Genomic DNA, 14,465 nt, shown 5'->3' on the forward strand with positions numbered 1-14,465 from the left:
ATTACCCCCAATCCTGTGATTTTTTATCTTGTGCAGTAATCTTTTGTGTGGCACCTTGTCAAATGCCTTTTGGAAGTCAAAATACACCACATCCACTGGTTCCCCTTTATCCACCCTGTTTGTTACGTCCTCAAAGAATTTGAGCAAATTTGTCAAACATGACTTCCCCTTCATAAAACCATGCTGACTCTGTCCGATTAAATTATGCTTATCCAAATGTCCTGTTACTGCTTGACGTAAGAAAACTACTAGGCACTTGGTCTAAGCGTTAAACAAAGCTTTAATCAACTGTTTTACAACATGGAGGTCCAGTTGTGTCCTTCACTAGTTCCCGTTAAGAATGTCCTGCGCAAGCTGGGCCCTTGCCCGAGTAGTTATACTCTCCCTGGACAGCGCCACCCGCAGGCCGCTCAGTATTATTTCATAAGTCTTTCATGAATGACTGATTCATGTCACCCGCCTTTGCTCCAAATACCTTACTCAACAAAAATCGATCCATCTCAGTGTAGAAAGCTCCAATTGACCCCCCAGCCACCACAGCATTTTGAAGGAGAGTGTTCCAGATTTCCACTATCCTACGTGTGAAAAAATGCTTCCTGATTTCCCTCCTGAACAGCCTAACTCTAATTTTAAGATTACGTCGCCTTGTTCTGGATTCTCCCACCAGAGGAAATAGTTTCTCTATCTACCCTAATGGAATCCTTTTAACACTTTAAACACCTCAATTAGATCACCCCTCACTCTCCTACACTCAAGGGAATACAAGCCATGTTGATTCCTGCTGGAAGCACTCAGCAGGCCAGGCAGCATCCGTGAAGAGAGAAACAGAGTTAACGCTTCAGGTCTGGGACCTTGCATCAGAACTGGAAAAAGCTGGAGATGTAACAGATACTAAGCAGGTGCAGAGACAGGGGGGGGGTTTAAGGAGGGGAGGAAGAAATTGAAAGAATATACTGTGCTTATGTAAGAGGCAGGAAAGATAAAATGCTGCAAATGGGAATGGCAAAATCATACAGCATGCAAAAATGGGGGCAGGGGTTATTGTCTGAAATTGTTGAACTCAATGTTGAGTCCGGCAGGCTGTAAAGTGCCTAATCGAAAGATGAGGTGCTGTTCCTCGAGCTTACGTTAAGCTTCATTGGAACAATGTAATAGCCTGAGGACAGAGAGATCAGAGTGGGAGTGAAGCGGAGAATTAAAGTGACAGGTGACCGGAAGCTCAGGGTCACCCGTACGGACTGAACGGAGGTGTTCCGCAAAGCAGTCGCCCAATCTGCGTTTGGTCTCCCCAATGTAGAGGAGGCCGCACCGTGAGCAGCGAATACAGTATACTAGATTGCAAGAAATACAAGTAAATCGCTGTTTCACCTGGAAGGGGTGTTTGGGGCCCTGGACAGTGGGAAGGGAGGAGGTAAAAGGGCAGGTGTTGCATCTCCTGCGCTTGCACGGGAAGGTGCCGGGCGACGGAGCAGGGCTGTTGGGGGTGATTGAGGAGTGGACCAGGGTGTCGCTGAGGGAGCGGTCCCTTTGGAATGCTGAAAGGGGAGTTGAGGGGAAGATGTGTTTGGTGGTGGGATCACGCTGGAGGTGGCGGAAATGGCGGAGGATGATCCGTTGAATGTGGAGGCTGGTGGGGTGAAAGGTGAGGACAAGGGGAACCCTATCGTGGTTCTGGGAGGGGAAGGGGTGAGAGCAGAAGTGCAGGAAATGGAACAGACACGGTCAAGGGCTGTGTCAACCACGGTAGAGGGGAATCCTCGGCGGAGGAAAAAGGAAGACATGTCGGAAGCACTGGTATGGAAGGTGGCATCATCAGAACAGACGCGGCGGAGACGGAGAAACTGGGAGAAAGGAATAGAGTCCTTACAGGAAGCAGGGTCGTCCAATCCCTCTACACCTCCATCCCCCACCAGGACGGCCTGAGGGCGCTCTGTCCTACTCAGGTCCCCTCCCTCAGCTCTTTTTCCGGTACATTGATGACTGTATCGGTGCCGTTTCCTGCTCTCGCCCTGAACTAGATAAGTTCATTCATTTTACTCCCAATTTCCACCATTCCCTTACCTTCACATGGTCCATCTCCGACTCTTCCCTTCCCTTCCTTGACTTCTCCATCTCATTTCTGGCGATCGGCTTTCGACAAACATCCACTACAAGCCCACTGACTCCCACAGCTACCTGGACTGCACTTCCTCCCACCCCGCTTCCTGTAAGGACTCTATTCCATTCTCCGTCTCCGCCGCGTTTGTTCTGACGATGCCACCTTCCATACCAATGATTCCGACATGCTTAATACCTGTTACATCTCCAGCTTTTTCCAGTTCTGATGAAGGGTCGCAGACCTGAAACATTAACTCGGTTTCTCTCCACGGATGCTGCCTGGCCTGCTGAGTATTTCCAGCATTTTCTGTTGTTATTTCAGATTTCCAGCATCCGCAGTATTTTGCTATTTTATTCTTGAATGGCCTGGCTCTGGTACAATTTTTAACTATTACACCTCGGCAGAACAGTATAAAATATACACGCAAGAGGTTATTAAACAAAATTAGGGCTCATGGGATTGGGGGTAATATACTAGCATGGATTGAGGATTGGTTAACGGACAGAAAACAGAGAGTAGGAATAATAGGGTCATTTTCGGGTTGGCAGGCTGTAACTAGTGGGGTACCGCAAGGATCAGTGTTTGGGCCTCAGCTATTCAGAATCTATATCCATGATTTGGATGAGGGGACCAAATGTAATATATCCAAGTTTGCTGATGATACAAAGCTGGGTGGGAATGTAAGTTGTGAGGAGGATGCAAAGAGGCTTCAAGGGGATATAGACAGGCTAAGTGAGTGGGCAAGAACATGGCAAATGGAATATAAGGTGGAGAAATGTGAAGTTATCCACTTTGGTAGGAAAAATAGAAAAGCAGAGTATTTTTTAAATGGTGAGAGATTGGGAAATGTTGGTGTTCAGAGGGACCTGGGTGTCCTTGTACATGAATCACTGAAAGTTAACATGCAGGTAACAGCAAGCAATTAGGAAAGCAAATGGTATGTTGGTCTTTATTACAAGAGGATTTGAGTACAAGAGTAAAGACATCTTACTGCAATTATATAGGGCCCTGGTGAGACCACACCTGGAGTATTGTGTACAGTTTTGGTTTCCTTACCTAAGGAAGGATAAACTTGCCATAGAGGGAGTGCAACAAAGGTTCACCAGACTGGTTCCTGGGATGGGGGGATTGTCCTATGAGGGGAGATTGAGTAGACTAGGCCTATATTCTCTAGAGTTTAGAAGAATGAGAGGGGATTTCATTGAAACATACAAAATTCTTACAGGCCTTGACAGGGTAGATGCAGGGAGGATGTTTCCCCTGGCTGGGGAGTCTAGAACCAGGGGTCAGAATAAGGAGTCGGCCATTTAGGACTGAGATGAGGAGAAATTTCTTCACTCAGAGGGTGGTGAATCTTTGGAATTCTCTACCCCAGAGGGCTGTGGAGACTCAGTCGTTGAGTATATTCAAGACAGAGATCGATAGACTTTTGGATATTAAGGGAATCAAGGGATATGGGGATAGTGCAGGAAAGTGGAGATGAGGTAGAAGATCAGCCATGATCTTATTGAATGGCGGAACAGGCTCGAAGGGCCGAATGGCCGACTCCTGCTCCTATTTCTTATGTTCTTAAAACCAGTGAAGAAAACAACAAAGAAAGGATTTGCATTTTTCAGCGTCTTTTACAACCCCATGACGTCCCAAAGTGCTTTACTGCCAATTAAGTACTTTTGACGTGTAGTCACAGTTGTAATGTGGGAAACCCGGCAGCCAATTTGCGCACAGCAAGGTCCTTAAAACAGCAATGTGATAGTGACCAGATAATCTGATTGTGAGATATTAATTGAGGGATAAATATTGGCTAGGTCACCGAGGAGAACTCCCCTGCTCTTCTTCAAAATAGTGCCAAGGGATCGTTTACGTCCACCTGAGAGAGCAGAAGGGGCTTCGATTTAACGTCTCATCTGACAGACGGCACCTCCGACAGTGCAGCACTCCCTCAGTACTGGCACTGGGAGTGTCAGCCTGGATTATGGGTTGAAGTCTCTGGGGTGGGACTGTGAACCTACGACCTACTGGCTCAGAGGTGAGTGTCCGACCCACTGAACCACGGCTGAGCAGTAGAATGCAACTAAAATGGGTCCATTGAACCTAATAAATCTCAGCAACTTTGTCACTGGCCCGGCAGCCGTGCTCATCATCAGATGACCTAGCTTTGTTTCCGAAATTAACCCAAGTGTTTCACATCCAGTGACTGCGGAAGAGGTGCGAGTGTTTCCAACTGAGCCAAGCTGGCACCTTGTACCCAGACTGAAAACACCCATGTGCTCCTTTCACAGGGTTTTTTTTTTACACACTCTTGAGTTTACTTGTCCTAAACCACTGTTAGAACATAATGAGTCCCTGCTATTAATATTCCATTAAACATAGAAACATAGAGATAGGAACAGGAGTAGGCCATTCGGCCCTTCGAGCCTGTTCCGCCATTCAATGAGATCATGGCTGATCTTCGTCTGAGATCATAGCTGATCTTACCAGTTCAGTACCCCGTCCCCGCCTTTTCTCCGTAACCCTTAATCCCCTTAGCCTTCAGAAATATATCCAATTCTCTCTTGAAAATATTTATTGAATTAGCCTTCACAGCCCTCTGTGGCAGGGAATTCCACAGGCTCACCACTCTTTGAGTGAAGAAATTCTTCCTCATCTCTGTTTTAAATGATTTGCCCGCTATTTTTAGACTGTGGCCCCTGGTTCTGTGCTCCCCGGCCATTGGAAACATTCTCTCTGAATTCAGCCTGTCCAGGCCTGCCATAATTTTATATGTTTCGATGAGATCCCCTCTCAATCTTCTAAACTCCAGTGAGTACAAGCCCAAACTATTTAATCTCTCTTCGTAGGTCATTCCCGCCATTCCAGGTATCAGCCTGGTGAATCGCCGTTGCACTCTTTCCATGGCAAGAACATCCTTCCGCAGATGGGGCGACCAAAACTGTACACAATACTCCAGATGCGGTCTCACCAGCACCTTGTACAGCTGTAGTAAGGTATCCCTATTCCTATACTCGAACCCCCTTGATATGAAGGCCAACATACCATTTGCCTTCTTAATCGCCTGTTGCACCTGCATGCTCTCCTTCAGTGACTGGTGCACAAGAACACCCAGGTCCCTCTGCACTTCCCCATCTCCCAATCTATTGCCATTTAGATAATAATCTACCCTCCTGTTTTTACCCCCAAAGTGGATAACCTCGCATTTATCCACATTATAGTGCATCTGCCACGTATCCGCCCATTCCCCCAACCTGTCCAAATCGCACTGTAGCCTCCTGACATCCTCATCAGAGCCCACCCCTCCTCCTAGTTTAGTGTCGTCAGCGAATTTGGAAATATTGCATCCAATTCCCTGATCCAGATCATTTATATATATTGTGAACAGCTGGGGTCCCAGGACAGATCCTTGTGGCACCCCGCTGGTCACTGCCTGCCACTCCGAAAACGAGCCGTTTATTCCAACTCTCTGTTTTCTATCCGCCAGCCAGTTCTCTATCCACGTTAATACTTTGCCCCCAATCCCATGAGCCTTAATTTTGCATGATAATCTTTTGTGTGGAACCTTATCGAAGGCTTTCTGGAAGTCAAGGTACACCACATCCACTGGCTCTCCCCCATCTATTTTACCAGTTACTTCCTCAAAAAATTCCAGCAGATTAGTCAAACACGATTTACCCTTTGTAAATCCATGTTGACTCTGTCCGATCCTTTCCCCATTTGTCAAGTGCTCCGCTATTTTATCCTTAATAATGGACTCTAGCATTTTGCCCACAACCGATGTAAGGCTTACTGGTCTATAATTCCCTGCTTTCTCTCTACCCCCCTTTTTAAATATTGGGGTAACATTAGCTACCCTCCAATCCACGGGTACTGTTCCCGAGTCAATGGAGTTCCGGAAGATGATCCTTAGAGCATCTGCTATCTCCAGGGCCACCTCCTTAAGTACCCTAGGATGTAGTTTATCAGGCCCCGGGGATTTGTCGGCCTTCAGTCCCCTCAACTTACCCAACACCATATCCCTAGAGATACTAATTTCTGTCAGCTCCTCCCTCTCATTAGTCCCTATGTTTGTCGATATTCCTGGGAGGTTATTTGTGTCCTCCTTTGTGAATACAGAACCAAAGTATGAGTTTAATTGGTCTGCCATTTCCTTATTCTCCATTATATATTCTCCCGAATCGGACTGCAAGGGACCGACTTGGGATTTTACCAGTCTTTTCCTCCTGATATACCGATAAAAGCTTTTGCAGTCTGTCTTTATGTTTGCTGCAAGTTTACTTTCGTATTCTATTTTCCCCTTCCTGATTAATCCCTTTGTCCTCTTTTGCTGTATCCTGTACTGCCCCCAATCTTCCGGTCTGGTGCTTTTTTTTGCCAGTTGATATGCCCTTTTTTTTGATTTTATGCTGTCCCTAATTTCCCTCGTTATCCACGGTTGAGTCACCTTTTTAGGTTTATTTTTATGCCAAACCGGTATAAACATGTTCTGGAATTCTTCCATTCTATCTTTGAATGCTTGCCATTGTCTATCCACTGTCAATCCCCCCAGAAACACCACCCAATCAATCTTACCCAATTCCCGTCTCATACCCTCGTAATTCCCTTTATTTAAGTTCTGGACCTTAGTCTCTGATTCAATTTCCTCACTCTCCATCTCGACTGAGAGCTCGATCATATTATGATCGCTCTGACCCAAGGGGCCTCGTACAAGAAGATTGCTGATAAGTCCCTTCTCATTGCACAATACCCAGTCTAAAATGGCCTGATCTCGAGTCGGCTCCTCGACATATTGGTCCAGATAACCGTCCCGAAAACATTCCAGGAATTCCTCCTCCTCAGAATTTTTACTAATTTGGGTAGTCCAATCAATATGTAAATTAAAGTCACCCATGATGACAGCTGTGCTCTTATCGCACGCTTCTCTAATTTCCCTTTTTATGCCTTCCCTCACCTCCATATTACTATTTGGAGGCCTATTAAGGGGAGTAGATAGGGAGAAACTGTTTCCACTGGCAGGAGGGTCCATAACCAGGGGACACAGATTTAAGGCAACTGGCAAAAGAACCAGAGGGGGAGATGAGAGGAATTTTTTTTACGCAGCGAGTTGTTGTGATCTGGAACGCGCTGTCTGAAAGGGCGGTGGGAGCAGATTCAATAGTAACTTTCAAAAGGGAATTGGATAAATACTTGAAAGGGAAAATTGGCAGAGCTCTGGGGAAAGAGCAGGGGAAGTGGGAATATTGGATAGATCTTTCAAAGAGCCGGCACAGGCACAGGCACGTTGGGCCGAATGGCCTCTACCCGCCTTGGTTCCGTAACCCTCAACACACAACAGCCCAACAAAAATCTATCAATCTCAGTTTTCAAATTTTCAATTGATTTCCAAAAGGCTGTTGAGGCTGGGAGAGTGAGTTTGAGATTTCCACTACCCTTTGGGTGAAGAAGTGCTTCCCGACATCACCGCTGAACGGCCTGGCTATAATTTTAAGGGTATGCCTCCTTGTTCTGGACTTCCCCCCCACAAGAAGAAATAGTTTCTCTCTATCTATCCTCTCAACCCTTTTAATTATCTTGAACACCTCGATTAGATCACCCCTTAATATTCTAAACTCGCGGAAATACAAGCCCAGTCTATGAGTCAAAGAGTCATACAGCACAGAAAGAGGCCCTTCGGCCCATCGTGCCCGCGCCGGCCATCAAGCCCTGTCTATTCTAATCCCATTTTCTAGCACTTGGTCCGTAGCCTTGTATGCTATGGCATTTCAAGTGCTCATCTAAATGCTTCTTGAATGTTGTGAGGGTTCCTGCCTCTACCACCCTTTCAGGCAGTGAGTTCCAGATTCCAACCACCCTCTGGGTGAAAACGTTTTTCCTCAAATCCCCTCTAAACCTCCTGCCCCTTACCTTGAAACTATGCCCCCTGGTTATTGACCCCTCTACTAAGGGGAATAGTTCCTTTCTATCTACCCTATCTATGCTCCTCATAATTTTGTGCACCTCAATCAGGTCCCCCCTCAGCCTTCTCTGCTCTAAGGAAAACAACCCCAGCCTGTCCAGTCGCTCTTCATAGCTGAAGCGCTCCAGCCCAGGTAACATCCTGGTGAATCCCCTCTGCACCCTCTCTAATGCAATCACATCCTTCCTATAGTGTGGCGACCAGAACTGTACACAGTATTCCAGCTGTGGCCTAACTAGCGTTTTCTACAGCTCCACCATAACCTCCCTGCTCTTATATTCTATGCCTCGGCTAATGAAGGCATGTATCCCATATGCCTTTTTAACCACCTTATCTACCTGTCCTGCTGCCTTCAGAGATCTATATACATGCACACCAAGGTCCCTCTGATCCTATGTCCTTCCTCGGATCCTACCATTCATTGTGTATTCCCTTGCCTTGTTAGTCCTCCCAACATGCATCACCTTACACTTTTCAGGGTTAAATTCCATTTGCCACTGTTCTGCCCATCTAACCATCCCATCTATATCGTCCTGCTGCCTGAGGCTTCCCTCCTCGCTATTTACCACTCCACCAATTTTCGTGTCATCTGCGAACTTACTGATCATACCTCCTACATTCATATCTAAATCATTAATGTACACTACAAACAGCAAAGGACCCAGCACCGATCCCTGCGGTACACCACTGGACACAGGCTTCCAGTCACAAAAATAACCTTTGACCATCACCCTCTGCCTCCTTCCACTAAGCCAATTTTGGATCCAATGTGCCAAATTGCCCTGGATCCCATGGGCTCTTACCTCCTTGACCAGTCTCCCATGCAGGACTTTGTCAAAAACCTTACTGAAGTCCATGTAGACTACATCAACTGCACGACCCTCATCCACACACCTAGTCACCCCCTCGAAAAATTCAATCAAATTGGTTAGGCATGATCTCCCCCTGATGAAGCCATGCTGACTATCCTTGATTAATCCTTGCCTCTCCAAGTGGAGACTAATTCTGCCCCTCAGAATTTTTTCCAATAATTTCCCTGCCACTGATGTTAGGCTCACTGGCCTGTATTTCCCGGGTTTATCCCAAGTACCCTTCTTGAATGTGCAATCGGTCCTCATAATTTAACCCTTTTAGCCCCGGTATAAAAGCTGTCAATGGAGTAACACCATGTTTTACTGGGTACTGACCGTACCTCCATCAGTGTGCTCATCACACACAAACAGTAACCGGCACCACCTTGGCAGTCCTTCCAAGTATTTGTAAGTATTACAGTAAAATGGGGCGAGCATAACGGCAGACAAATCATCCACAAGGCTTGGGGAGTTGCCAGTTAGCCTCGCATTTTTTGGTGTAAGATTCTGTTTGCGTGCTTTCACAGCTTGTCAGAGATTGGAAATCAGGCACAGCGAGGCAAGGAAAATAAATGGACCGAATCATTTTCTGTCAACCCACCGACTCCGGGTCAGTACCAGGACTCTCTCTCTCTCCAGATCACAAGCACAGCTGCCGTTATCTCTTCCTCTGTGATACCTGAGCTACCTTGTACATGAAGTAATGTCGCTAAGCAATCAGCCCAGCACGTTTACGTTTAACTTTTAAAAGTGCTGCTGACTGCACAAACCCTTCTACAAACCTGTGGTCGAACTCTGCGTTCAAATTCACTTGTACAGGGTATTGGCAAATATGTAGGAACAGGAGGAGGCCATTCAGACCCCTCGATACCGTTACATAGGAGCAGGAGGAGGCCACTGAGCCCCTCGATACCGTTACACAGGAGCAGGAGGAGGCCATTGAGCCCCTCGATACCGTTACACAGGAGCAGGAGGAGGCCACTGAGCCCCTCGATACCGTTACACAGGAGCAGGAGGAGGCCACTGAGCCCCTCGATACCGTTACACAGGAGCAGGAGGAGGCCATTGAGCCCCTCGATACCGTTACATAGGAGCAGGAGGAGGCCACTGAGCCCCTCGATACCGTTACATAGGAGCAGGAGGAGGCCATTGAGCCCCTCGATACCGTTACACAGGAGCAGGAGGAGGCCATTGAGCCCCTCGATACCGTTACACAGGAGCAGGAGGAGGCCATTGAGCCCCTCGATACCGTTACACAGGAGCAGGAGGAGGCCATTGAGCCCCTCGATACCGTTACACAGGAACAGGAGGAGGCCATTGAGCCCCTCGATACCGTTACATAGGAGCAGGAGGAGGCCATTGAGCCCCTCGATACCGTTACATAGGAGCAGGAGGAGGCCATTCAGCGACTCGATACCGTTACATAGGAGCAGGAGGAGGCCATTGAGCCCCTCGACAACGTTACATAGGAGCAGGAGGAGGCCATTCAGCCCCTCAATACCATTAAATAGGAACAGGAGGAGGCCATTCAGCCCCTCGATACCGTTACACACGAACAGGAGGAGGCCATTCAGCCCCTCGATACCGTTACACACGAACAGGAGGAGGCCATTCAGCCCCCTCGATACCGTTACATAGGAACAGGAGGAGGCCCATTCAGCCCCTCGAGCCTGTTACACGGGAACAGTAGGTCATTCAGTCCCTCGAGCCTGTTACACGGGAAAAGGAGGAGGCCATTCAGCCCCTCGAGCCTGTTACACAGGAACAGGAGGCCATTCAGCCCCTCGAGCCTGTTACACAGGAACAGGAGGAGGCCATTCAGCCCCTCGAGCCTGTCACATTGGAACAGGAGGAGGCCATTCAGCCCCTCGAGCCTGTTACACAGGAACAGGAGGAGGCCCATTCAGCCCCTCAAGCCTGTCACATAGGAACAGGAGGAGGCCATTCAGCCCCTCGAGCCTGTTACACAGGAACAGGAGGAGGCCCATTCAGCCCCTCGAGCCTGTTACACAGGAACAGGAGGAGGCCCATTCAGCCCCTCGAGCCTGTTACACAGGAACAGGAGGAGGCCCATTCAGCCCCTCGAGCCTGTTACACAGGAGCAGGAGGAGGCCATTCAGCCCCTCGAGCCTGCTCCGCCATTCAATGTGATCATGGCTGATCTGTACCTCAACATCCATTTAGCCACCTTTGCTCCACATCCCTCGATACCCTTACCCAACAAAAATCGATCCATCTCAGATTTCCACTACCTTTTGTGTTAAAATAATCCTTCCCGACATCATCCCTGAACGGCCTGGCTCTAATTTGAAGGTTCTGCCACCTTGTTCTGGACTCCCCCCACTAGAGGGAATAGTTTCTCTGCATCTACCCTATCGAATCCTTTCAACATTTTAAACACCTCGATCAGATCACCCCTCACTCTCCTACACTCAAGGGAGCACAAGCTGATGCCTTTTGATACCTGATTATTTAATGCTCTATGAAAATCAGAAGAGACTAAAATTTAAAATATTATTTAGTTGCCCCTTTGGGGAAAAAAAATTCTGTATTTCTACAAACATTGAGTATTTTTTTTCCAAGCTCTTGAAGACCAAGTGCTGTAGGCGTATTCACCCAGACATTTCCTTAAATCAATGTGTGACCAACACTGTTCAAACATCCATGGTAACAGCACCCCATCACAACTTCTACCTGTCCTTCTATTTCGATCACTGCAATGGTCAGACAAGAGCAGCCACGAGCACAGCAGAATCTTCCAGAACATAGAAACATAGAAGATAGGAGCAGGAGTAGGCCATTCGGCCCCTCGAGCCTGCTCCGCCATTTAATGAGATCGTGGCTGATCATCCAAATTCAGTACCCTGTCTCTGCTTTCTCCCCATGTCCCTTGATCCTTTTAGCCTTAAGAAATATATCCAACTCCTTCTTGAATATATTTAATGAATTGGCCTGTACTGCCTTCTGTGGCAGAGAATTCCACAGGTTCACCACTCTCTGGGTGAAGAAATTCCTCCTCATCTCTGTCCTAAATGGCTTACCCCTTATCCTTAGACTATGACCCCTGGTTCTGGACTCCCTCGCCATCGGGAACATCCTTCCTGCATCTAGTCTGTGTAGCCCTGTTAGAATTTTATAAGTTTCAATGAGATCCCCTCTCATTCTTCTAAACTCCTGCGAGTATAAACCCAATCGACCCAATCTCTCCTCATACGTCATTCCTGCCATCCCAGGTATCAGTCTGGTGAATCTTCACTGCACTCTCTCCATGGCAAGAACATCCTTCCCCAGATAAGGCGACCAAAACAGCACACAATACTCAACCTAGATAACGGAATATAACATACTGGGAGTATTCTTGTGGTATGCAGAGAAATAAGTACCAGCATTACTGAAGTTCAAATTACCTGGGAAAGCATCATTGTTAACTTGTGAAGACAATAATTAGTCCATTCCCTGAATTCCCCCTATGCATCAGCATTGGCCTCCTTCTGTGCTGTATCATTTTATGATTCTACAGAATAATCATGTCGTTAACACTGGGGTGTGCTGATGATCACCCTTGTGCCATATGCAGCCCATGAACCCTGCTAATCTGGCCCGTGAAGCCAAAACAACTAAGCTGTCGATTTGCCGTTATATTTCAGTGGTGAGAACAAAATGACAAATGCGTACCTCTCTCGGGTGTCAGCCATGGCTCAGTGGGCAGCTCTCTCGCCTGAGAGTCAGAAGGTTGTGGGTTGAAGTCCCACTCCAGAGACTTGAGCACAAAAATCTAGGCAGACATTCCCAGTGCAGTGCTGAGGGAGCGCTGCACTGTTGGAGGTGCCCTCTTTCGGACAAAATGTCAAACCAAGGCCCCGTCTGCTCTCTCGGGTAGACGTAAAAGATCCCATGGCACTATTTGAAGAATAACACGGGTGTTCTCCCTGGTGTCCTGGCCAATACTTATCCCCAACCACCAAAAAACAGATTATCTGGTCATTATCACATTGCTGTTTGTGGGAGCTTGCTGTGCACAAATTGGCTGCTGTGTTTCCTACATTACAACAGTGACTACACTTCAAAAGTGCGTCATTGGCTGTAAAAGGCTTTGGGACATCCTGAGATCATGAAAGGTGCTATAGCAATGCAAGACCTTTCTTTCCTTAATATACAGTACAGGCTGCCGATCTGCTAATGCACATTTTATGCCCCTGCTGAAGTTGAATTTCACCCCAAAGAATTTAGACACCTGATGTAACAGAAAACAAGAACATTATTAGAGTCTCTGACAATACTTTACAGGGGGATCGGGGGGGGTTGAAGTGATTCAGGGGGGAGTTTAGCAGATTTGGAGGGAGTTTACGGCAAGTTCAGGGTTTGGGGTCAGAGTTTGGGCTTTGGGGGTTTAGGGTGAGGTCGGGGGTTGGGATCAGGGTTTACGGCGGGTTTGGGGGGTCAGGGTTTACGGCGGGTTTGGGGGGTCAGGGTTTACGGCGGGTTTGGGGGGTCAGGGTTTACGGCGGGTTTGGGGGGTCAGGGTTTACGGCGGGTTTGGGGGGTCAGGGTTTACGGCGGGTTTGGGGGGTCAGGGTTTACGGCGGGTTTGGGGGGTCAGGGTTTACGGCGGGTTTGGGGGGTCAGGGTTTACGGCGGGTTTGGGGGGTCAGGGTTTACGGCGGGTTTGGGGGGTCAGGGTTTACGGCGGGTTTGGGGGGTCAGGGTTTACGGCGGGTTTGGGGGTCAGGGTTTACGGCGGGTTTGGGGGTCAGGGTTTACGGCGGGTTTGGGGGTCAGGGTTTACGGCGGGTTTGGGGGTCAGGGTTTACGGCGGGTTTGGGGGTCAGGGTTTACGGCGGGTTTGGGGTCAGCGCTTTGGTGTGGGGATTGGGGTTTAGGGTGGGTTGGGGTCAGGGTATTGTGGGGTCGGGGTTGCGGTTTAGGGCAGAGGGTTGGGGTATGTTTTAGGGGGTATTGGGGAGAGGGGAGGTTTGGGGTATTTGGGGGGGGGGGTATGTTTTAGGGGGTGTTTGGGGTATTGGGGGAGAGGGTTGGGGGTATTTTTGGGGTATCTGGGGGTCGAGCGGCCGTACCTGCAGTCCCGGGACCCCCGGGTCCACCCCCGAGTCCAGCACCGCCACCAGGGTCCCGCGCCCGTCGCTCTCGGGCCGCCGGCTGACGAAGCCCAGCGCGCCGCTCTCCGCCTTGGGCAGCAGCCCGCCGAAAGGGAAACCCGAGCCCGAGGCCGCGGCCGCCATTCTCCGCCCGCCGATTCCAACACCGGCTCCGCCCGCCTGACGCCACTTCCTGGCAACCGGCGGGGGAGGGATGGTAACCAGGGGGGGCATAGTAACCAAGGGGGGGGGCATGGTAACCGGGGGGGGGGCTTGGTAAACGGGGGGGCATGGTAACCAAGGGGGGGGCTTGGTAAACGGGGGGGGGCATGGTAACCGGGGGGGGGGCTTGGTAAACGGGGGGGCATGGTAACCAGTGGGGGCATGGTAACCAAGGGGGGGGCATGGTAACCGGGGGGGGGGGGCATGGTAACCAAGGGGGGGGCATGGTAAACAGGGGGACATGGTAACCG

At 48.9% G+C, this 14,465-nt stretch overlaps 1 protein-coding gene across 2 annotated transcripts in view; it reads right to left on the bottom strand.

The window, feature by feature from the left end:
• LOC147125370 (tripeptidyl-peptidase 2-like) overlaps nucleotides 1-14,174 on the bottom strand; it is a 152,782-nt gene extending 138,608 nt beyond the window's left edge. The window contains exon 1 of one of the 2 annotated variants that reach the window (XM_086002219.1): nucleotides 13,972-14,174. In XM_086002219.1, the coding sequence (XP_085858345.1) occupies nucleotides 13,972-14,136 (165 nt within the window). In that variant the 5' untranslated portion in view covers nucleotides 14,137-14,174. The remainder of the gene's footprint in view (nucleotides 1-13,971) is intronic. The other variant, XM_086002216.1, reaches the window with a different exon arrangement.
• Nucleotides 14,175-14,465: the final 291 nt, after the last annotated feature.

This window comes from Somniosus microcephalus, chromosome 1, assembly GCF_052327205.1.
Source record: "Somniosus microcephalus isolate GS21.2 chromosome 1, FLI_Smic_1.0, whole genome shotgun sequence".
Taxonomy (NCBI): Eukaryota; Metazoa; Chordata; class Chondrichthyes; order Squaliformes; family Somniosidae; genus Somniosus; species Somniosus microcephalus.